This window comes from Cricetulus griseus, chromosome 4 (genome assembly GCF_003668045.3).
Source record: "Cricetulus griseus strain 17A/GY chromosome 4, alternate assembly CriGri-PICRH-1.0, whole genome shotgun sequence".
NCBI lineage: Eukaryota > Metazoa > Chordata > Mammalia > Rodentia > Cricetidae > Cricetulus > Cricetulus griseus.
Window position 1 is genome coordinate 191119612 of NC_048597.1, and position 25735 is coordinate 191145346.

Genomic DNA, 25735 nt, shown 5'->3' on the forward strand with positions numbered 1-25735 from the left:
GTAGTTTTTTTTTTTTTTTGAATCTTCACATCAGCATTTGTTATTTTATTATTTAATTTTTACTGTAGTCATACAAAATGAGATGAATGAACTGTTATAAGAAAACAGGAGAGACCCTTCAGACACTGGTATAAGCAAAGCTTCTTTTGGACAAAACCTTTTTACAGCACAGGCAGGAAAGGAAAAACCAGACTAATGAAATAACATGAAACCAAACAGCTTTTGCTCAGTGTAGGAATCAAGCGCCAGAGTAAAGAGACAGCCTAGAGAATGGAGAAAACACTGGCCGGCTGTTGTTCACAGGGGGTTAATATCCAACAGTGAAAAGTCAAATAAAGTGGCTAATAAATAGATAAAATAGCCCAGGCAGACACTCCTCAGAAGAAAACACACGCACGACTATCAAGTACATAACCAGCTCACCTCATTCTTAGAAACATACATCCCAGAGCAACTGAGGTTTGTGAATTATTTTTCTCTTTGTGGATAATGTTGTTTTAGATCCCATTTTAATCTCTCCCCTTTGAAGTTATAATTGTAATGTTCTGTGTGGATTTACGGAGGATTTAATTGTCTTTTTCCCCATATGTAGGCTTATAAATCATTGATCTAACTGCATCAATGGGTGTAGTTCTATGACTTGCGGCTCAAATTTGTCGTCTTTCTACCAAACGCATATCCAATTTTGTTGGCAGCATTTGATGGCAAGTTTGTCTTTCTTCACTATTGTATATTGCCTGTTTTTGTTGTCAAGCAGTCAGATACTCCCTGTGTGTAAATCCTGTTTTGTTGGTCTGTCCATCCATCATCAGCACACTGTCTTATTATTAGCATTTTACAGTACATCTTAGCTTCCTGTCCAGTTATTCAGAACAGACACCTTGGCTATTGTTGACCTTGAATTTCTGCATAAATTTTAGAACTTTCATGTTTCTTAAAAAAATAAAAAGACAAGATCAGTTGGAATTTCAGTGGAATTGCTAGGAATCACTTTGGAGGATGTGACAGACGTTTATATTTTAAAATAATAATTTAAAAAATGCTTAACGTTTCAAGAGGTCCCCCTGCCTCAGACTCTAAGGTCACCAAGACCACAGGTATTTGTCGCCATGTCTTCATGTTCTGCTTTGAGAGGTTATAAGCTGGGTGGATTTGTAATTTAGACACTCTTGTCTATTTGTCTGTCTCTTCTCTCATCTTTCATTCAGGTCTGCATACATACCACCAACTTTCATTATGGCAGTCTCATACTTTGATATAGTATATCCCCATTCACCATCCTCTCCAATGAGAATGTCTATTTTTTTTTTTTGACCAAGTCTTTTTTCTTTATCCCTAAATCAGATTCTTCAGTAAAGGACAATTATGAAATGTGATCTCCCCTCCCCCAGCTACTTTGCTATGTTACCTAGGCTACTTGATTTTTCATGAAAAAATATATACACAATATTTAGTAAAGTAAGCATTACTATTTACTTGTTACATTCAATGTTTGTTTTACTCGATAAAATACTACCTTTAACAGCAGTCTCAAGAGTCTTTTCAGCAAGGGAGGCTCTATTTCATATTCAAAACTATTTTAGTAGAAATTTAAGATAGTTTTATAACAGACTTTATAAACATATATAGAACATTATATAATATGTTCAGATTATATACAGCAAAATGGTATATTAGATAGTAGTATTAGCCATTTTCTTTTGTAAATATATTGGCATATACATATATACATATATGAAAAGATGAGTTATGTTCACACTTTCTGTTATGAACATATAGGACTTAGCATGTGTTCCTCTCCAGTGTTGTTTTTCTCATGTGTGGCTCACTCTTTACTCACCGAAGCATGCAGTGCTTGTGGGGAGGTTGCTGTGTCCTTGGCTTGAGGATGTATGCAGGTTCAGATCTCCTCATGGCCAGGGCACTTGTGTAAAGTGGGAAGAATCTGGCTAGGCACAGTAGCAACATCTTCTGGGTGTATATGTGCCATAGACAGAGAGAGAGCAAAGGTGAGAAAGGTGCTGGAGGCAGATTGGGCTGGCCCAGGAGAAGCTTGGGGAAAACGGATACCAGAACTGGTTTGGGGAGTGGTCTTTGTCAGTTGATGCCCTTTGAGCTGAAGTGGACTTGAGCTCTTCCCGAGGTATTTGGGTAACTTGTAGTGGGTAAGGTGGGGAGGGTGTGGATTTCAGAAGAAAGAGAAAAGATATAAGCATGCTATTACATGGTTTTTAAAAAGGCTTGGACTGGTGAGATGGCTCACTGTGCAAAAGGGAGCTTGCTGCCAAGCCTGATGACTTGAGTTCAAACCCCAGGACTCACACATATTCAGAATTACGGACAGCCATGGTTTTGATAGTTTTGTGAACTTTTCCATTATTGTGCCTTTTCATTATTGATGTCTTTGTGCATTCCTGTTTGTGAAGCCCATTTTATCTCAAGAAACTGAGGGGAAAGAGGAAGGACCACACATCTTAACAGTCAGGACCCTCTCTGCACAATATGACTGGACCTGCCCGGGCATGAAGTCATTCAGCGGCTTTTTAGTCAGCAGAATGGGAGTCTCTGGGAATACCACTTTAACGTGAATGACTAAGTTGCAGAAACAAAGCATGCTCCAGCATGGAATGAAATAAGTGTCTTCTTTCAGAAAGAGTTACTTAGTAGTTCTAACAGTCTACTCCGGGATGGTAAGTCCTGTGACTTGAGGCCAAACTGTAGCTGAGTTGAATTTTAATTGTTGAGTAACCATTGTGTAAATAAGTCTAAGACTGGAGGAGATGTCAAACTGTAACCGAGCCTTTGAACTGCTCTGGTTCAGCCTTTGAATTTAGCTCACCTCTGTAACTGGGAGCTTTAAGTAAAGTTGCTCACATGAGGACTCCACTTGGACTTTGGTGTGTGTAAGAGGGAGCTGCTTTGAAGGAAGCCTCACGCAGCCATATTGGCAGTTAGAAGTGAAGGCAAAGTGCCCACAGTACAGCCAGGGAAGTTTTCACTGGGAATGTGCAGAAGAAAACTGGCCAGCAGGCCCCTTGCTTTTGTCTGGGTTTGAGGAACATGAAGCCTGTTAATCCTTCTTGCAGCTTTCCATTTAGCTGTCGTTGTGTGCTGTGAGCTTCTGGGAAGGCAGAAGCTGATCAGATGATCAGTTTTTATATTTTATTATGATGATTTCTGTTTTCAAGAAATTACTACCTCAGCAACTTTGTGATTTGATGAAACCATCATGGATTCCTAAGAACTCACTGTTATGGAGGATCGGAGTGATTTACAGTTTGTATTTGTGTTGAGTTTTGTTCTAAAGAAGCCAGAAGTCTCGGCAGATTATTCCGCCCATGAAAATTCCCATGTAGTGGTTCTCTTGTCTTAGAAGAGGAGGTGTATATAAATCTACTGGGAAACAAAGCAAAGCCTTTCACCTTACCTATGTTACCTTACCTAATGTTCAGTTCAAGTTTGTCCTTTATCTGCTTTTAGAATCTCATATTTAGTTCGTTAAGTTTTTCAATTCAGCACATTAATGGGAAATGCTATGTTGAATAACAAGCAGTGGGTGAGTCTAATTTAAGGGATATTTAACCTTTAGTTTATTCTTAAAGTGTGTGTGTGTGTGTGTGTGTGTGTGTGTGTGTGTATGTGTGTACATGTGAGTGCTGGTCTCCACTGAGGACAGAGGCTTCAGATCCTCCTGGAACTGGAGTTACAGGTGGTTGTGAGTTATTTATTGCAATAGCAGTAATCACTGATCTCTCTTTGTGTCCCCTGAGCTGTCCATGAGCTGACACCAGGCTTCCGAGGGGCTTCAGGTAGCCATGTCCTGGAATAGAGAACAGAGCCAGAGACACAACTGCAACAGAAGCATGAGACAGTTTATTGGGAAAACAACATACACTACTGAAGGAGGAAGCCAGAAAGGCAGGCAGAAGGTTTAGAAGCTAAGTAGGGCCCTCCGCAAAGGATTGGTGCTTTTTGATTCTTGATTCATTTGATTCATTTGCATAGTGTGGGCATTATATGAGATTTTTTTTCTGGGAGACAGGACACATGCGCACACACACACACACACACACACACACACACACACACACACACACACCCCTAGTTATTCCAGATGGAACTCATGGCAGAAAAAATTAGCCATTCTACCAAAATCCAACCTAGTGAACCAATGTGTGTGTGTGTGTGTGTGTGTGTGTGTGTGTGTGTGTGTGTGTGTGTGTGTGTGTTATTTCAGGAGTTTATGTTAGGGGTGGTTACCTACAGGAGCATAGAACTTATATGCAGTTACATCGCTGATGGGTGACAGATCAAAAAGCTGCAGCTGGGACTTCTCTGCACCCCAGAGCTGGGAAGGCCTGGGGGCCTCTTCTCCCAGCCTCTGCCCCCAGCAGTGCTGTCTACTGCTTCTATAATCTTGGGAAGAGGAGGCCTTTGTGGATCTTGTTAGCTTTAGCTTTCCCAGATTCATGAAGTTTGTTTACTTCCTTGTTCCTTGAGGCTCCCTACTTGTTGTTGGAGGGCACAGTGCTTCACAACAGCAGGCACCGTGTCTTGTGCCTGTGGGAGTCTCCTTCCACAGCTGTCTGTTTTAGGATTGTAATGAGCTGTGGATGTCACTGTGCACTCATGCCAGTGAAACTAGCTGGTCACACTCAGCCTTGGTGTAGTTTTCCAGCTGTCCTCTTTGCTAATTTTTCAGGGTTTTGTGTAAGTCCCTCCTCATGCCCCCTCCACTTTTGACTCAGTTCTTCAGGTTCTTCTGTGGAACTGAGAGATGATAAGTCATCTTCTGTAGTCACTCCATTTTGCTGAGGGCCACAGCCCCTGTCTGAGGACCTCCTGACCCATCTGGAGGCTGGAACAGGAGATTGGATTTCCTAACAGGAACTGGCTGGAATTGCTGTAGCACAAGGAGCTTGCTTCAGAACTGCTGTCTGGCTGTGTTGACCTCCAAACTTCATTTCTTTCTGAGCTTTAGGCATGTTCCCCCTGGCATTGCTGTTAGCGTATCCAATACCATCAAGTATTCTATACAGCTACCCTCATCATTTTAACTTCACAGTTTAAGAGTGAGGTCCCTTGGGCTATTAAACAAACAAACAAACAAACACCATTGGTCATATATTGACAATGTGGCAAAATACAAAAGAACAATTCCAAAAAGGAAGCTAGTGAGGGACTAGACTAAAACGTAGTTTGAGGTTGTAATAGTTGAGCATATATTATACCAACAGTGCCAAAGAATAAAAGCCTTAAGTAATTCCTGTTAGATTTAAGAATTTAGAACTTTTCTTTCTTTCTTTCTTTCTTTCTTTCTTTCTTTCTTTCTTTCTTCCTTCCTTCCTTCCTTCCTTCCTTCCTTCCTTCCTTCCTCTCCTTCTTCTTCCCTCCTCCTCCTCTTCCTCCTCTTCTTTTCGAGACAGGGTCTCTCTACATAGCCCTGGCTGGCCTGGACCATTCTGGCCTTGAACTCACATAGATCCACTAGCCTCTGCCTCTGCCTCCCCAGTGTTGGGATTAAAGGCCTGTACCACCACTACCTGGCTAAGTTTTAAACTTTTAAGGAAAATGTGTATGTGTATATAACATGTGTGCAGGTGCCCAGGGAGGACATCAGACTCCCTGGAGCTGGAGTTATAGTTGGTTGGTTCTGAACCACTGAACTTAGGTTCTCTGCAGGAGCAGTACATGCTTTTAACTGCAGAACCATCTCTCCAGCTCCTTTGAAGTCTTTTGAAGCTTGCATCTGTGAACAGCGTTGTCTCTAAGATGTTCTTGAGGCTGTGGAGACTTGGAAGGCAGAGCTTTTAATCTAGTGAATAATCCCTTGGGTTCTTCCTGTTTGGGTGAGATTGGCTTCTGCATACCCTGGATAAATGTTTGCAAGCATCACCGAGTGTAGTCTGACTGCCCTTTCCTTGGAATGTGCCTGTCTTTATGCTGGGTTATGGGAAGACGGTGACTGAGTTCTGCCTGCTGGGTCATATAAGAGAGAATCAACAGGCCTTAAAACCTCTGAATTGGGGATGTCACAGTTCTTTTTGTTTGTTTTCTTCACTAAGATATAAGTGAGTAGAACTAAACAGTTAACATCTGTCTTTTGCAGAGCCACGAGTCATGAAGTCCTTTACTATTCTTTTATGCATCTGCTTTGTGCACCAATATCTTAGCTCCCCTGTGTACCAGCCATTCTCAGTCTGCACCTCTGTGGGTGGCCTGCTCTGTGGAAGAGGCTTATGTTTAGCTGTGGGCCCACTCAGCAAGCCAGTTTCAGAGGTATGGGTGGGACAACCCTCATTTAGGTGGATTCCCTCCTTGTAGAAGGGGTAAAGCCCTGTTTTTATAGAACTCTTTTGAGAGTAGTTCTTGTCTTGTGCCTGGACCCCCTGCAGCTGTGGCTGGCATTGCCTCTTTAGAATTCTGTCCTGTCTCTCTGGCTTCTCTCAGGTGGTGGGTCAAAGTATTATCCTTCAGGGCTAAGGCTGTCAGTTGAACTTTATCTGTCTATCTGTTTGTTTATTATAATCACATTCCCTGGGTCTTTTGGTCTATATTTTGTCACTATTGTTGAAAACTCTACAAGGTAAATTTAAAAGATAACTTGAAGTTTCTGTATTCTGCTTCTTTCTTCTGTAGCATCCTCTTAATTATGATTAGACCTGTTATGTGATACGCTTAAGCCTTCTGGTTTTGTCCTCATTTCTTCCTAGTTCCATTTTGGAGCAATCCCTTACCCTTGGATACAGATAATTTATCATCTACAATTTACCACCTAAAAAAGTGTTTTCTCTTTTAACCTTTCTAAAGATAAATATAACTTCTGTGAAGGAATTACATTTGAAACATAGGAAAACATATCAGTAACCCTTATGGTATATCTACTTGTTCTTCAAGCAAAGGCAGGATGCAAGCCTGGTGTTCCTGTCCTTATTTTATGTTTGTATCCTTTCCTTCAGTTACATGAACAGGCATATAAACTTGTCCTAGGTTCATTTTTGTTGCTGTGATGCCATACCTGGACAAAAAGCAACTTTGGGAAGAAAGGGTTTATTTGACTCCAGTTCCAGAGAATAATTCTATTATTTAGGGGAAGTCAAGCAGGAACTTGAACTATTACATGCACAGTCAAGAGCAGAGAGAGTACACATGGATGCTTGCTTTTCAGCTGGGTTTTCACTCTTCTCCAGTTTAGAGCACAGTCCATGTTGCCACCCACATTCCTGGTGTGTCTTTCCACCTCAATTAACAATCAAGATGATCTCTTAGGGTCATGCCCACAGGCTAAAATGTCTTCATAATTCCTCATTACAGCTATGTTTCCTAGATAATTCTGGACTGTGTCAAGTTGACAGTTAAAATTAGCTATCACACAGAAAAGATGCAGATAAGCCATTGTCTACATGCATTGTAAAAGAGACCCAGATCTGAAGTTTGTTTATGACAGAATGAAATGTATTAGAACCACCTGCCCATGTGATATATTCTCTAAGCCTCTAAATAAGCTGATTGGGAAGCAAGCACTTGGTTCTAAAATGACCACTTTTTGATTCTTTTGTCCCAAACGTTTAAAAGTCTGCATGTATTCAGATACGACCAAGAAAAAGATGGCTTAAAGGGGCAATAATGGTGCGTGTGCATGTGCTCCAGGTGGGACTGAGACCATTCGAAAAAGGGCAATAACTTCTACACATAATGCCATTATTGTGAGTTAAAATCTACCCTATAAATGTTTGCATTTTTAGATACACAGACATTTCAAATTAGGCTTGCCAAGAATAGTAACTCAGCTTACAATAATCTAAATTTGTAAAAGTGAAATAAGTAGCCATAGATTTTGCATTCCCCTTACTTTTAGAAATTCTGAGGGTGGATTGATTTTTGCCCCATGCTGATTTAGAGACAGACAAAATGACATAATAACAGATATACAAAAGCAATTATTGTGAACACACACTATAGAATTAAATTAGAGTGTCCTCAGTAGAAACAAAGTAGAAAGTTCACATCTGTATACATTTGAGGTATAAGCAAGGCCCAGTGAAAGCCAAATTGCCAGGAAATTAAGCTTTATTCTCCATTTTCCCTGTTGGAGAGAGAGAGATGCACATCAGAGGGCGGCTAGCCTAGCTCAGCTTCACCTTCTAGAGACTTGGACTAGTCTGCTGAAAATAGGGCAGAATTTTCCTTTCTTCTGTAAGTAACTGCTTTGATCTTACCATCCCAGGTTTCTTTCTTTTGTAAATATTTAATTACATTTATTTATTATTTGTGTGTGTGGAGGAACGGGGAGGTGTGCATTTGCCATGCATGGCGCACGTGTGGAGGCGAGGGGACAGCTTTCAGGGAATGTTCTCTCCCACAATGTGGGTCTCAGGGATTGAACTCAGGTGGTTGGGCTTGGCAGCAAATACCTTTTACTGCAAATGCAAGTCTTCATGGTTTTGAGGACACTTGCTACTCTCAATCCTATGCCAGTGGGTCTCTGCTGGTGCATTAGAATCCATTGGAAAGATCTGCAGAAGATAAGGAAGCAAACCATGTTGATAGATGTTGCTATCATCTGGCCTAGGGTAACTTTCCAGGGCAGAGCTCTGGAGAAGATGCACTGATGTGTGTTAGGGAGCAGCAAGGAGCCAGCATGGATGAAGCTCAGGGAGAGTAGAAACAGTGAACGTAAGAGATTATGTGAGAAAGGTTTGTGGGCCACTGCGGAGTTAGGCTTTTATGTGAGCAGCATTATGGAAGGTGTGAAACCAAAATGTGATATGTCTTAGGTGATGAAGGAGTCAAAATTGACCAATGTCTTCAGAGCTGACTGTGAATAGGTAAGGGAGGAAGCTGGGCAACCAGGAAGAGCCATTCTTATTATCTTGGAGAGAATATGGACTAGGTTTAGTAGGAATTGGTTATGCTGGGATTAAGTCAGATTCTGGATCAAATTGGAAGACAGAGGCAACAGGGCTTGCTCAAAGACTAGATATAGATTTTGCAGGTCGAAGTCAAAGATGATGTCAGAGTTTTTGAGGTGTGCAGTTATGAGCTGAACCTGTCATTTTTTTGAGAAGAGTGCTGAGAGAAAAACAGATTTTTTAAAAAGATTTGTTTATTTATTATGTATACAACATTCTGCTTCCATGTATATCTGCACACCAGAAGAGGGCACCAGATCTCATAACGAATGGTTGTGAGCCACCATGTGGTTGCTGGGAATTGAACTCAGGACCTCTGGAAGAGCAGTTGGTGCTCTTAACCTTTGAGCCATCTCTCCAGCCCCCGAGGAAAACAGATTTAAAGGAAGAGAGAAGTCAGGGTGTAGGATAGGGTGAGTTAGAGATGAATGTTGTCTAGTAGTGGTTTCAAGCAGTCCATGAACTGTAGTTCACCTGAGAGGATTCTGTTCTGGCTAGAAACTTGTGAGTGTTAGCACTCAGAGGTCAGAAGAGGGCACTGGAGTCCCTGGAAATGATATTTGGGTGCTGGAAACAGAACCCATGTCTTTTGCAAGAGCAGCAAGTGCTCTTAACTGCTGAGCCATGTCCCCAGCCCCATTATTAGATATATTTAGTAGTATTAGTGTCATTATTAGTCAGAAGGTTCAATGTTTTAAGAATAGATGAGATGTTCAAATCGAAAAATGAGAGTGGATAGAGAAAAAGTCCCAAGAATTCAATCCTAATGATTTCTGACTTGAACAGGTCAAGAAGACCAGGAACAGAGGAGCAGGTAAGGAATGAAGGAAGATTTTGGCAAAAGAATACCAAAAAAGGAGTTGAAATAGAGTAGGAATAAAACCTGAAGAGTCAAATAAGTGATAACCTGCTTCAAGAAGCAGAATAGTCAGTTTTCCCGGTAATGCCTTATATTTATGAGCTTGAAGATTGAAACATGACCATGTGATGAAGTGATGTCATTGGTCATCCTGAGTGGTTGAAATGTACATTGGCTGGGAATGGGTTTAAGAGAAGATAATAAGTGAGAAAATAGGGATAGTAGTATAGAAGATTATGGAATAACCAAATAGCAAGAGGGAAAAGTTGGCCATGTTATGTTGGGCAAGAGGAAAGTAGGAGAAAAAGGAAGAAAGAGAAGGGAGAGCATGAGATTCCAAGAGACTGACTGGTATTGACGGAGGTTTCCCTTTGTGACTGGGAGGGAAACTAGGCTAAGTGGAGTGGATGAAGAGATGGGGGTCTTAGAAAGGTCTCTAAGAATGATTTGGCTTGGACTGGAGAGATGTCTCAGAGGTTAAGAGCACTGGCTGCTCTTCCAGAGGTCCTGAGTTCAGTTCCCGACAACCATATGGTGGCTCACAAGCATCTGTAATGAGATCTGGTGTCCTCTTCTGGCCTGCAGGCAGAACATTGTATACATAATAAGTAAATAAAATCTTTAAAAAATGATGATTTGACTCTAGTAATAGAACAGAAGTTTGAATATATGGGTATACATCTATGTTAATGAGTATGTAGTGTAATGAGAGCTTGAGGAATATTTATTTTTAAAACAGAAAATTTGCAGTTTTAGACCTTGCTTAATAGATATTATTTCAATGGATGCTACATGTTAGAGTTAAAAATAATTAAAATGGCCTCTGAAAAAAAATTCGAAATGAAAGTTCAAGTTTCTCATTTTGTGCAGTATCTGAACATATTTGTGATACTATGACATAGGACATATATGATCTGTGTTTATGTTACACATGAGTATATGTTGTATGGTTTTGGTTTTTATGTAGGCAATAGGAACTAGAATTTCTCTTCTCCAAGGCCAGTAATAGAGAGTCTGATCTTCCACTGGTTTTGCCTTAGATCTGATTATGGAGAGTTTCTCTGGCTTACTCTGTACGGCTTACCATACAGTGGTAAGACCCTCATTACTCCGGGCCTCCTGCCCTGTACCCTGCAAAGGGGAGCACTGCACACTGAGGCCAGGGTGAATGCTGAGGTTCTCCAGCTAGTCTGTTAGCTCTGGGTCATGGTCCTCCAGTGTAATCATGTTCTGATTGAATGTCTTACTGCAGCCATGCTGCTGTTAATTCTCCACAAAAGCCCAGAGTGCTGAATAGACTTTCACACCTCACCTGATGCATCATTTTATTTGTGTCCGTACTCTCTGTCTGTCTGTCTATGTTGTATGTGTGTATTCCGGTGTGCTTGTCCTGTGCTTGTGAGGTCCGTATCTTCATGCTTCACCTTTATTTTTAATTCACTAATGAATTAATTAGTGACAGAATCTGTCATCGAACCTGGGACTCTCTAGTTTGGGAAGGCTGACTGACCAGCTAGATTCAGAAATCTCCCTATGTCCCCTATCTCCCATTCCCCAGAGCTGGGGTTACACCTGTTCACCACCAGGTTCTTTGGCTACTGGGGATCCAGCTGAGTTCATCTTTTTAGCAGCAGTTGCCCTCTGAGTTATCTCCTCAGCCCCCTGTAACGCATTTTATAAACCCTCGTGTGTAAATCAGTGCTCCCTTGGCTTATGTGAGCAGCTTGAGCTAATTAAGAACACGAGGGTGTCTTGGAAACTCCAGTTTATAGCCAGAATGTTGGAAGCATCATCTATACAATCAAGGGCAAATGGCATCGCAAGTGTTCACGTTGTGCGCTGTGACTCTAGGCAGGCAGTGTCAGAAGTGAATGGGACTAGTACGTATCCAGCAGGTATCCACTGCCGCAGAATTTACAGGCTTGTTGGCCAGTAGTGTGAGTCTCTGCACCTTTGTAGGCCACAGGAGTCTTTTGTGTTGATTGTGATATGAGCATAGAGAAAAAACAACAACAACAACAACAACAAAAAAAACAAGTGTAACCACTTCCGCCTGATGGAGCCAGTGAATCCAGAGGCAGAACGACTTCGAAAGAAAGAGCTTTATTGACAACAAGCTGGCTGTAGGAATATAGCAGGCTCTTGTCTTCCAATGACCATCTTACCCTTTGCTCAGAGGGAGAACAGTTTATAGGGATTTTCAAAGGAAGGTGTGTGGGTCCCAGACAGGTGGGCTGACTCAGTTGTCCATTGTTCCTAAACAAGGCCTCCATTAGGCCGGGCTGCACACATCCCCTCTTGCTCTCTTAGGTCAGTGAGCAGTGCTGTCCACAGCATCTGAACAAGACACACACCATCAGCTTCTGTGTTGGCAGCAGAGGCTGTGTCTGTTGTGTTGGTGCCTCTGGCAGCACATTTCTGGGAGTGAACTCTTATAAGTTGGGACCAGGTTCTCCTCAGGAAGAGAGCGTCTATCTATATCCTTGTTACCTTCCCTGTGCTATAAATCAACCAAAAGACAGACTTTAGCCAGCATTACTCCTTCAGAGGCAGGGCAGGCAGGAGTGAGGACTTATGAGTGGAACTTGACATGGGGAGCTCTCCTGTGCTTTCACAGGCAGCTTATTGTTTCTTCACGTAGTACTTGTAGTGTGTTTTTTATTGTTATGACATTAAACTAGGGAACAATGCTGTATTATATAAACAAATCTTTTTCAAGATAGTGACATTAATCACTGATGCAGACAGGAAGATCCCTGAAACGAGGCCATGTAGTACAATGATTAAGAGTCTGCGTCCCTGTCAGCTGTCAATCTGACAAATCTAGAGTCACCTGGAAGAGGGGGCCTCAGCCGAAGAATTGATTAATCAGAGTGGCCCATGGACCAGTCTTAATTAATAAATGATGTAGGAAGGACTCGGATCACCCCTCCGCAGGTGGTTCTGGGTTGGATAAGAATGCTGGCTGAGAACTAACCAGCCAGCAAGCAGCATTCTTCGTGGTTCCTACCTCTGTACCTAGAACCTGAGGCCTAGGGGAAAAAGTGATATTATTCTGCTAAAGAAATGTTGCAATAAAACAACTCCTAATGACATATTGCTGTACCCATAAATCAGTGCTCACCCTTCATCAGAGAAACTTCTTGCACTAAGTGGGAATTAACAGAGACCCACAACTGGACAGAGGTGGAGCGACTTTGAGCACTCGGCTACAAATGGGATGTCTTCATTAAATCCCTCCCCCTAAGGCTCAGGGATCTGTTTAGAAGAGAAGGCAGAAGTATTGTAAGAGTCACAGGTAGTGAATGACTCCAAGGAAATAATGTCTTCCAGATGTAACAGGACTAATATAAACCTATACAGTGACTGTGCCAGCACCCACAAAAGCCGCACAGGTTGAAGACAGACAAAATTCCAGCACTAAAAGGGGGAAGTGGATACAAAGTCCCACCCCTAACCAAGAAAGTATTTACAATAGATACTTGCTAGGAAAGGGAAGATCAATTTTCTCCAGTGGCCTGTACTGGGTACATCAGTCCCACTCCAAGGCAGTCCCCATGCCCAGGAGTAGTTGGCCAACGTAAAACTCTCTCTCTCTCTCTCTCTCTCTCTCTCTCTCTCTCTCTCTCTCTCTCCTTTCTCTCATAGTGTTTGTGTATGTAGTTTTTGTTTTGGCATTTTTTCATCTTTTTTTGTTTGTTTTGATTTTCATTGAAAGCCTGAGAGAGAGCAAGAAAAAGAGCTAAAGGAATTCCTCTGCTAAAGGAAGAGGGTAGAGGAGTTGAGGGAGAGGAAAAGTGTGATCAAAATGTGTTGTATGAAAAAGAGTTAAAAGAATGCTCAAAGTATTTTAACGTGATGTCTAGGATATGGTGACGGGTTTGAGATGCATATGATTTGGCTTTCTTTAAATAGCTGAATACCAGTTGTGAAGAAAATATTGTTTTATTTCCTGTGTTTTATCTGATGCATGTGTGCAAACCCATACTCATACCCAAGTTAGTAGAGTTGAAAGCATCTTAGTCTTGTAAATTATGAGAGACGTTGATTGCTGTCCGGTTTCAAGCCTGTTTTGTGATAGCAATTCATGCGGGAGTTTATATCTAAAATATGATATCTGTGATCTTGTCTTTGAAAATCTGTAAGAAAAATCATATAACTGATCTTAACAATTCGGGTTGTATAATATTTGTAGTGATTTTTAAAATAGTGTCAGTTAGCCTTGGTCTCTAGTACTATGCATGAAGTGGTCATAGACTTAACTTTAGATACTTCTGATGCCCTGCAGGGTCTCAGGGGACAGTACCCAGGACCAATACATACCACTGTCAGCCAGACTTGCAAGAGGGGTGTTGTAGATCTTTCTTTCTTTTTAATGTTTCATACTAAAAAACGGTTGACTTCTGTATTTTTCCATCATAACCTAAACCTAAAGGAGTGGCTCATAAATGATAGGTGTTTAATAAATGTTCATGAAAAATATGAATAAATGAATACAAATTCAAATTCTTTATTCAACTGACATCAATTTTGGAGCTTGTTAATCTTGAGATATTTTCTAATTTCTTTGTGCTTATCTGGATTTAGTAGTGTTTCCTATCTGTAATTTTTATTTTTTAGAAAACCAATGTGTTCACAGAAAAAGTCAACGTTAATGTTTGATTAATGTATGATGCCATATTATATTAACAAAAGCAAACCCATATTTTTCCATAACTAACTGAAGAAGAAGAACCTGAAAATATGTTTCAGGAAGGTGTTTTCAGAGGAAGTTTAGTGATAAAGGGAATCTTGCTTAAATGTGTTAAGGAAATTTTGGTGTACGAATAATCTGTTGTGGGACAGATAGCATTGGTGCGTGCAACACACACCAGCTGTGGCCAACTGTTAGCCAGTGCCCAGTTTTCTCACGCTGTCTGGGCACCAGGAAGTTAATAGCCCTGGGGTACACTGATACAGGTGAGAGAAGCTGCCAGTGAAAAGCTTTGTGCCAAAGGTGTATGCCAGGGGCTACCAGATAAAGGAGTAATCTCTCCAAATGGCAAATTTGATACGTCTTCTCTTCCACCCCTGCCCCTCACACAAGGCCTGCTGCCATGGGGGTTATACCCTTTTTGTTCATCCTTCTCCCCCCTAGTCATTTTCCTGTTAGACAGCAACTCCCTGAGGCCAGACATTGTTCTCTATGTACACTGTTCTATTCTGAGCAACTAGTTATCTGTGACACATAGTAGGTGCTTAAAGAAACAGAAAAAATGAAAGTGTAAGCAGGCCTAGGAGTTTCTGCTTGTTCTGCTCAATGCTTCTTTCTTCTCTTTTAGTTATTGGATTCTTTCAGCCTAACCTCAAAATACTTCTAGCTGCTGCTTAATGTGTAATGTCCAGCTAAGAAAGCACAAGGCATTGTTATACCTCACAACTTGACTCTTAGGGATCATTTGGAAGGTACTGGTGACAAACAGGTAGTGGCTCACATTTTGCAGAATGAATCTGCCCACTTTGCACATGGCACGTGGACACGGTTGGAGTCATCGCTAGTCCCGAGGAAGACCAATGTGGGTGTGTTCATGTGTCTGACTCCCAACTTCCAGTCACTTGTTTCTTAGGTGATGCTTTTTTACCTTTCAACAACAGGTGAAGGCCCCCTGGAAAGACCAGTTGTGCCTCCTGTAGCCTCCCCAGTGCTCCTGTAGATTGTTTCTAGTGGTTCCTGGCATGCTTACTTATTAACAAATACAGTACAGATGGGGGGTGGGGGCACAACTGAGTGGGGACCCTTGCCTAGGCAGTGTGTATCCCTGGGCTTGATCCCAGCATGGTCTACAGAAATATGTAGTTTTCAGTTAATGGTGGTGTCTTCAGACAGTGACTTTGGGAATGCTGACAACCTTAAACTTCCATGATGAATCCAGCAAAGCTCGAGGCCGTCTTTTTCCACCCTGTACACCTGCAGCCAGCCTTCCACAGAGTCTAAAGCATCTAGTGTGGTACCCTGGAAATTGAGGCTTCCATTTAATGGATCACTTTATAGAGTCACTTGTTTATTTTATTTTATTGAGAAAGGTCTTGTTATGTAGCACAGGCTGGATTTGAGCTTGTGGCGATTGTCCTGCTGAATGAAGCCTTGGAGTGCTGGGATTTATAATGCCTTAAGGTACTCTGAATATGTGAACATCTTAGTAAGAATGAGGGTTGACAGGAAGGTTTTCCTGAAAGATTTCCCTTTTCATCTCTTTATGTCTTTACTGTGTGTGCATGTTTGTGTGTGTGCACACATATGTGTGCCATGGCCTGCATGTGGAGGTCAGAGGCCAAGTTTCAGAATTGAGGTCTCACCTTCTTCCACAGTGTGGATTCTGTCACCATTGGTAGCAAGTGGCTTTACTTACTGAGCCGCCTCACCAGCACCTGTTAGACTTTCTGAGAATGACTTTGCTGTAGGTTTAGGTCTGTGGTGAAGAAGCAAGGTTAGATATGTGAACTTGGCCATCTTCATTGAAAAGTTGCAGTAACCTGGTTTAAATTGAGAAAGCAATTTGAATAGTACCATCCCTGTTTTGGATTTGGAGGGTTGTGCTTTGCTGTGTGATTTTGACATTTTCAGAATTTTTAGAAGGATAATTATTCCTAAATGTTCACTACTGCCCATTTCTCTTTGTGTGTAAAAGATTGCTGTCAAATGATTAGTGCCTCCAGTGAGAGGATGTGGGGGCGGGGGAGGTGTGACTAGGGTCTACTAGAGTGCTGATCTCAGTTTTATGCCACTTAATCCCCACAGCAATTAATTCTGTAAGGTAAGTGATACTAACCCTATTCCACCACTGAGATAAGGGTAAAGATAAGATCAGGGAGGCAACTTGCTCAGAGCAGTCAGTGGTGGAGCAGAGTTTCAAGCCTGTGTTTTAAGAGAATTCAACTCTTTAATCTGTCATCTCTGTTTACTCTCCTGGATGGTGTGAGCAGTTCATTCATGCACCAGTGACTGTCAAGTTGTGTGAATTGTGCTAGACCTTAGGAGCAAAAAGTAAATAGATGGTTTGTGCCCTGATGGAGTTATAGTGGCACAATGAGATGGATGTTTTAGCAGAATTAATCCTGCTCTGAGGATTGGCAAGAGTAGACACAGGAATATAAGTACACTGTGGAGACCTTGGTAAAGGCAGTGTTAGTTTGGACTCAGATAGCGGAGGAGATGCAGGAGAGTGGGTGGATAAGAGGTGTCTGTGGCAGGGAGAGTTGGTAAAGTTAAGGGGTCATGGGAATTTGGAAGGAGCTGGAAGAACTGAGAATGACTTTGGGTGTTTTTTTGGATTGAGTGATGTTGCCTTTACTAATGCAGGGAAGAGCAAGGCGGGGTTCTGACTGGAATGATTTAGATGACAAGGTATCTTTTAGTTGTGTTAGGTTCCGGTTGGCAGGTGAACATCTGGGAATTCCACAGAGAACTGGGATGATGAGAGAAAAGAAGTTTGAATATCACTCACATGCAGATGGTTTATGAAGCATGGGAGTGGCTTTGATTATCTAGGGAGAGCAGACATGCACATAGAGCAGTAGAAGCCTAAAGCAGTCACTGATTTATCTTCCATGGAGAATCTTTTCTTTTTCATTTGTTAACTTAGAATTACGTGTAAATGTAACAGCCCTTCCTACATAGAGAAGGTAGCTCATTCTACAGCCAATGCATAGGAAAGATTAACTGCCAAGCACCCTGCAAGATGGCTACACCTCAGCAGCTTTTAACTGGACCATGTGTATCTGTGTGACTCTCGCAAGGGACTACATTTCAGAGTCCACAAGGGATCTTCCATGGAGCTCCCAGGCACACAAAACCAAACACCATGTTACATAAATCATCTGCTCTTTAAGTGTAGGTGAATAGTGAAAGAGTTTGGTTCCCACCGAGATACTGAAAGTAGAACATCTAGGTTCAACCTGTTGGCAGATTGAATCACACATTAGTCTTATGACATAGAAGCTCCTTAAAGCATTTTGGATAGCGTTTGCCCTTTGGGTTACTCAGTAGACAGAATTATAAATGTTAATGTTTCAAAATGCCAAGAGTGAAAGCCTCAGAAGAACACTTGAAAGTGGGATGTCTTCAGTGGGCACTGGCTGAAAATCATTCAAATGCAAGATAATAGGTAAATAGTGCATTGCTAAGTAAACCCACACAGCAGTATGGTTGATTGTGCTGAGTATAGGAATGCTTTTTAGAGGAAGGAAGCCAGACACAAAAGAATGCAGATCTCATTTATATGAAGTTCAAGAACAGGCAAAACCTGAGGATATCGGAGATGATGCCTGAGCAAAGGAAGGCGTGGGAACTGGAGGGGGACAGAGATGCTCTGTGAACCGAGGAGAATGTTTCTTCGACAGTGCACTCATCTGTCCAAGCTCATTAGCTTACATACTTAGATTTGTTCACTTGGCTGCGAGTTTCAAGTAAGCAGCAAAATAAGAAAATGAAAACAAATGCTGAGCAATTGTGTGGGAATGAGCCTGGGGAGTATGTGCCTGCTGTCTCAGACCCAGGGAACTCCCAGGAAGCTTCTTCCCGGCACCCTTCCAGAATGAGTTCTTTTTACACTCTGCTGACTTTGTACCTAAATGTCTATTTTTATAAGACTATTGAGCAACTCAGATTCCTGGAGGTAGTATTCTAAATTGCCTTCAGATGAAAGGTATAAACCATGAGCACTTCCATTCCTGAACTGTTCTCTGGTGTACTCACAACTGAAGGAGAGAGGTTACAGGACTTCCTTGAGGGTGGAGCAGCCTCTGCCTTCCTTATCTAAGATAGACAGAGGGCAAGAGGTAGCAGGATGGGGTGAGGAGAGGTAGCAGGATGGGATGGGTAGAGGTAGCAGGTGTTTTTATGACTTGAGATTTGTATATACTTGTGTAGAGAAGACACATTTTAAGGACATCTCCACAGTTATTCATGTTGCTTTATTTGTTCCTTTGAACAGGAGATAGTGGATAACCTCCTTCAAAATGGAAGATGGAAAGCCCGTTTGGGCACCCCACCCCACAGATGGATTTCAGATGGGCAATATTGTGGATATTGGCCCTGACAGCTTAACAATTGAACCCTTGAACCAAAAAGGCAAGGTGAGTTTCTCAGAGAGATTTCAAAATGTGATCTCTTTCACATATGCCACATATATCCTGCCCCACCCCAAGAAAGGTGAAAACGAAGTAGATATTCCTGCCATTGTCAGAATCCAATGTCTGACAATGTAACTGAAGTTTGGGACTGACTTCCTTCATTAAATGGGAAGTGTGTACTACAAGGAAATAGGATTCTGTGATAATCAGAAACCTACATTCTTAGTTGTGTGATAAAATACAATCAGTGGCCACATTTTTATCCCATGTGCCAACTGGTGTGGCTGTGATGTAGTCAATGTGTTCCAAAGTAAACATGGATGATGTGACTGTTGCTATGATGTCAAATTCTGCTTGGGAGCTTCAGCTTTTGCAACTTTCTTAAATTTTTTTTTTTGATTTATTTTTAACTTACTTAAACTTATATAGAGTAGAATTTGGGTAAATATCTTTCTATTAATTAAAGATATTTGACTCAAACACCCCACATATTGTTATTTTTATGGTAATAGTGTAAAACATACTTTACTTCTGTTCATACATTATTTATTCCTTTTTATAAAATCTTAGACATAGACTAGTCAAGATTCCCAAGTGGAAGTTGGGGAGAGTGACCAGGAGTTGTGACTTGCTGTAACTTACAGCCAGAGCCTCCAGTCTTCAAGCCTTTCAGTCTTCAAGAGATTGGGTATTTTTGGGTACCACAGCCTCACATTTTTAAGTTTAACAAATAATACTATTAAACATTTCTTCTTACCAAATATGTGTATGTAATTTCTGTTTACTTCAGGCTCTGCAAATATCTGTGAATAATTTACATTCTATAGATATGTGGTTAACTACTGCCATATGACCGCCATCCTTCTGGGAACCTTAGAAAAACAAGGTGGATCTCTCATGAGAGAAGACTGTTCTGTTACTGTAAACAACCCAGGGACCAGAGTGCATAATATATATTGTGCCATGTTGGTGGAGGCCAATTAAAGATGCCTTCAGGAAAGGAAAGATGAAGTGTTCTCATTTTCCTTCATTAGCGGTACCTGTGTGTACTTAGCAGCACACCGCCTATTTAAAAAGTGGGTTTTTAAAAGTTCACACACAATAAATTTTGAAAGCTTTTGTTTTTTGCTTAACATGTTTTGTGAGCACTGTGAGCTAAAAGGCCAGGATGAAGTGAAGGCTGTACTTCCCGAGTCTGTTCTTTTGAGGTCTGTCACATCTGTAGGTGACAGAATAATTCAGTTCAAGAATAAAAGAAACTTGATTTAAGGGGATGTGCTTTTGCAATATATTTTACATATTTCAATGTGTTTGAGCTATGTCATATTAGTGTTAATGAGGTACATATATAGAACCAGTAGAAAGTGCAGTTTAATTAAATTATTTTTGGGTGCATTTGTTTACTTGTTATGTATGTGTTTGTGTGTATATGTGCATGTGTACCTGTGGAAGTCAGAGGCTAACTTGAAAGAATTGGTTCTCTTCTTCCACCCTGTGGGTCCCAGGGATTGAATTCCAGATCTCAGGCTTCATGGCTGGGCCATCTCACCAGCCTGGAAGCATAGCTTAAATTATGGAATCACATAAAGTTTATAAATCTACAAATAATTCTACAAAGTGAAGTCCAAATTTTCTAAAAATATTTTGGAGGCCTAAGATATTATCTTTGCAAAAGATTATTTTTATTATTTGTGTGTATGTGTTTGTGTGTGTTACACAAAAGTCCTTTTGAGTAGAGATCAGAGGACAACCTTTGGGAGAAGGGTCTCTTTCTTCATTACATGGGTCCTAGGAGAATAGGCTCAGGTCTCCAGGCTTAATGGCAGGTGCATTTATCTACTAAGCCATCTTGCTGGGTCCTGGTTTTCTTTTTATAACATAAAAACTTCCCTAACAGAAAAATAAAAATTTTTTGAGGAAAATAATTAAAAAAACAAAAACCAAAAAACAAGGGGGCTGGAGCGATAGCTCATCGGTTAAGAGTACTGGCAGCTCTTCCAGAGGACCCGGGTTCAATTCCCAGCACTCACATGGCAGCTCACAGCTGTCTATAAACTCCAGTTCCAGGGGATCCAACATCCTCACATGGACATTCATGCTGGCAATACACCAGCGTACATAAAATAAATAAATAAAAAAGAAACATTTTTTTTTCTGCGGGGAGAGAAAATAGAGGCTGGTTGTTAATTTGGGGGCTGAAGGAAGAGGGAGAGACTTCTTCTGGACTTAGCTTGCTAGTAACCTTCTCATTTAAGGAACTCAGTTGCCCCTTCTCTGTAGCATTCATTTCTCATCTGACGTCTTTTTCATTGGCTATAACTACTGCCAGTCAGCACCAAGCCCTCTGTTGCTAGGCTGTGACAAGTGTATACACAGTTCTGTGGCATTAGCAGCTATTGCAGAATGGATTTTCCTAAAGAATCATTGCTATGAATTGATTGTTTTATGCTATCATCTTCTACATAATGTTCACTGTCTGGTTCATGTTGATCCAAGCTCACATTTGAAAGAGTGGCCTCTCCTCCAAACCTTCCACATTTATAAGAGAACATATGTATTAGATTGCAAAGAATTAACTTTCAGAGTGTTGAGTTTAACAGGTCTAAGCTGGGTATGACATTGCTGTTCTTGTGTGATAGTGGGTATTAGAGAGTACATTCAGGGCACCTTGTATTTTATACAAGAGCTTTACCACTGAGCTGTCCCCACATCACTAAATTCATTATAACTTTAAATTGGAATCGTCTTTGAAGCCTGGATTTTACTTTGTAAACTATGATTACCTTATTGTATACACTATTCTTGCACATATAGCGTTACAAATTGTTTTTTATTTTGGTACTAGAGATCAGGCCAAGGTCCTTGCACACCCTGAGCATAAAGTCTACCTCTGAGCTAAACCTCCAGCCCTGCACATATTATTGTAAAAGAACCAAACCATTTTTCTTAAGAGTTTAATTTGATACAGTTGAAAATGTCAACCAGAAGAGTTAATTGTAATTGTTTAGAGGTATAAATTTATAAATAACTGTTAAGATAGCGTGAATTAAAATTTAATTCTCTTTAGATGTAATTTGAGATCGTTTGTTCTCTGTTACAAGATGCTATCTTAATTCTGCAGTGTCTCCCATAGCATTTTAAGTGATCAATTAATGCGTTTCTTTTTTTTAGATTCTTTTAATAATAATAATTGGTCATAAAATTTTCAAATTGGTAAACAGTCATGAACTTCTGGTGGATTTCCTGGAGCATTAGTCTACTGCATAGAAATATTTATTTTTCTTTCTTTTTTTTTTTATTAGTTCAAATTAGGAACAAGCTTGCTTCACATGTCAATCCCTTCTCCCTCTCCCTCCCCTCTCCCCCCAAGTCCTCCCCCCCAATCTCCCACCTGCCCCTCACCCCATTCACCTTTCACTCCCCAGGGAGGCTAGGGCCCTTCATGGGGGCTCCCCAAAGTCCACCACATCATCCTGGGCCGGGCCTAGGCCCTCCCCCATGTGTGCAGGTCGAGAGAGATCCCTTCACATGAGATAGGCTCTCAAAGTCCCTTCTTACACCAGGGAAAAATACTGATCCACTACCAGGGGCCCATAGAGTGTGGAGGCCTCCTCATTGTCATCCATGTTCAGGGGTCTGGATTAGTCCCGTGCTGGCCTCCCAGACAGCAGTCTGGGGTGGATGTGCTTCTCCTTGTTCAGGCCAGCTGTTTCTGTGGGTTTCACCAGCCTGGTATCGACCCCTTTGATCTTCACTCCTCCCTCTCTGCAACTGGGTTCCAGAGTTCAGTTCAGTGTCAATGCAAGTGTCTTTATGGGTTAATTTTTTTTTGTTGAGACAGGGTCTTATGTAGCTTTGCCTGGCCTTGACTCATTATCTAGTCAAGCATGACCTTGAATTCCTGATCCCCCTGCTTGTACCTCCAAGTGCCAGGATTGCAGGCATGTGCCACCACACCCAGCTATTTGTGGGTACTTTTAATTATATGGACCAGATATTTTTACATTTTTGACACATTTTTATGTAGGAATTGATGGCAAATATATTTCAAATAACAACATGGTTTATGTTTTATGTAAGTGATTGTGAATATATTCAACCAGTTGAGCTTGTCTTTTTTACTATCTAAAAACCTCAAATGCTCACACCTTTTTGTTTGTTTGTTGTTTGCTAGACATTTTTGGCTCTCATAAACCAAGTATTCCCTGCAGAAGAGGACAGTAAAAAAGATGTGGAAGATAACTGTAAGTATTAATTTCAAAGTTATTTCTCCATCCCATGGAGTATCTGCTTCCAGAAAGTAAGTTTCTGGTTATGTTACTTGTACAGGAGACTAGGTCAGAGCACACAGGCGTGATAAGATCTTTCTGGAGCTTGGAAGGCCTAGGTTTATTCCTGTTTCCCGTGTGGTCTTCTGTGAAAAATCTCTTGAGTGTCTCCTGCTGTCATTTCAGTTGTGTGTGGGAAGGGTGATAATTTAGTGTGAAGTTTCAACCAAAGGCTCTCTTTAGCTGTCTCTAAAGTCATTCCAAATCTTATAGTGAAGGGTGAGTTCATAGTAATTTGGAAATTGATAGCCTGAGTCAATTAATGTCACTGTCTGGATATGGCAAACCAATATTAAACAAAACAAACAACACTGATGAATAATTTATAATTGGAAAGTTTATTTAAGAGCATTATAGTAAAACAGTATTAATTTGAGTTATAAATACCTTAAAATACTTGGTGAAAAATTCTTTATTCATTGAACAGGGCATATTTATTTTATATTGTCAACATTAAGAGGTAATCACATTTCTATTGTGTGGTTCTTCATCACTGTAGCAAAAATATCTGAATTAATTTACAAAGCGGGGGATGCTTGTTTTGGTTTATAGATTGGGAGATTTCTGTCTATGGTTAATTGACCCCTCCATTTTTGCCTTTGGTGAGATGCAGTGCATCATGGCAGGAACATGTGGTAGAGGGAATTGCTTATTTCACTGAAGCCAGGCAGCAAAGAAGGGCTAAGAATATCCCATGTCCCCATCATCTCTGTAAGGCACACCCCAGTGACAGCCCTATCCATTATCTCCCAACAGCTCCAAGTGAAGCTCCAGGCCTTACCAGAGAATATTCTAGATCCAAACTGTAGTGGGGTAGGTGTGGTATTTGAGGACCATTTCTAGTTACCATGGATTTCCTTAGAAGTATATGACCTTAAATACTCTCCAGAAAGAAGACAAGAGAAAGATGCAGCTTCATTCTTACTGTTTTTTTTACTGGGGTTTACAATTGAGTAAGCCTGAGAGACCCCATATGTAAATACAGGTGTTGGGAAATAGTGCTGGTGTTGGGGCTCTGTGAGCTGAGGGTGAGAGTGTCAAGGGTTCTGATTCTGACTTCAGTTTGGAAGCTTATGTGCCTGTGGGCCACATTGCTCCTCTTTTGGGAAGTTCTTCTGCAAAGTAGTAGTTCTCGACGTTGCATGCTTAGAGGGGATACACTCAAGACATTTAGCAGAATTCCTAACTTCCACAGACTGAGTAAATAGCAGCTATTATTATTAGGAGTAAAGACACCATCTTTTTTCCTTTCCCAAGTTGATAGAGAGTTTGGCAAAACAATGCAGTTTTGAGAAATATTCAAAGCAGAACAGAAAGGAAACTAAGTCAGGTTGAAAATAACAAGAAGTACCTTTCTGTTAAAGTTTTCTAGGGAGGCCGGTGAGATGGCTTAGTAGGTCCCGGCACTTGCCACACGCCTGAGGACCCCATTTGATCCCTGGGAGCCACATGGTCGGAGAAGAGAATTGATTCCCACCGGTCATATCTTGCATTGCCACTCTCCGAAACATACAAATGTAACAAAAGTCTGCTAGGGTATATAATGTAACAATTGATCCTCTTCATATATTAACTTGTTTTTCTTAGGAGCTATATTCACCTGTAGCTAAACATAATAAGTTTGAATTTTCCATCTGTTATGTTTTGAATTAATATTTCCGAACTCTCCTATTTCCTTTGCTGTGATATGCTTCACCACTGTTAACCTTCCCTGGCCCCAGTAGTGTTTGCTACCTCCTCCAAGTGCTCTCACTGATGATTGAAAGTGGTAGCAATGGCACCATGTGGAAGCTGGCTGCTCTCATCATGCAGTAGCCTGTCCTGACTTGAAGTCCCTTCTATGAAGCCCTGTCATTTAAGCAGTTTCGGTTGTTGACTTTATAATATAGGGCTTTTGTTGTTGTTGTTGTTGTTTTGATGAAGTTGTTCCTTCACCTAGTTTTTGGTCTGAGAGTTGTCAGTATCACATCAACCTTTCCAAATGTAGTCTGCCTTATGTTTCAGATCATCCCTGTATTCTAGATCATAGTGATAATGTAGTGGTTAAATGCTCAATACCTGCAGTGTGTTGTGAACTGTGTGCTAAAGGTTAACTGAAGGCAAAGGCATAGGGATGGTCAAGGTGGTGCACACCTGTAGTCCAAGCACTTAGGAGGCTGAGGTTGAAGGGCCCTGAATTCACAAGCTGGGCAGCAGGACCCTGCCTCAAATCCAACCAACCAACCAACCAACCAACCAATCAACCAACCAATCAACCAACCAACCAACCAGCCAAGTCAGTACCCAGAGATATTTGATATATTTTAAAGAAAAAGTCATTGCCTACTTTTAACTTTAAGTCCCATGTGTAAATATTTTATATGTAGAGATTAATATATTAGTTTTGTATCTTTACTTGATTCTTGGCATTGGTAACAGAAGAGAAAAATAATTCAGGGGTAAACCCAGCAGTTAAATAGAAAAAAATAGCACAGTTTCATGCTGAATTTAAGCTATTATTATTTACATTGCCTATAACATTCCTC

At 41.0% G+C, this 25735-nt stretch overlaps 1 protein-coding gene across 2 annotated transcripts in view; it reads left to right on the forward strand.

The window, feature by feature from the left end:
• The window catches only part of Myo6 (myosin VI), a 135105-nt gene that overhangs the window by 35835 nt on the left and 73535 nt on the right, over positions 1 to 25735 (forward strand). For both annotated transcript variants that reach the window (XM_035443823.1, XM_035443824.1), the window contains exons 2-3: positions 18744 to 18885; positions 23057 to 23126. In XM_035443823.1, the coding sequence (XP_035299714.1) occupies positions 18769 to 18885; positions 23057 to 23126 (187 nt within the window). In that variant the 5' untranslated portion in view covers positions 18744 to 18768. The remainder of the gene's footprint in view (positions 1 to 18743; positions 18886 to 23056; positions 23127 to 25735) is intronic.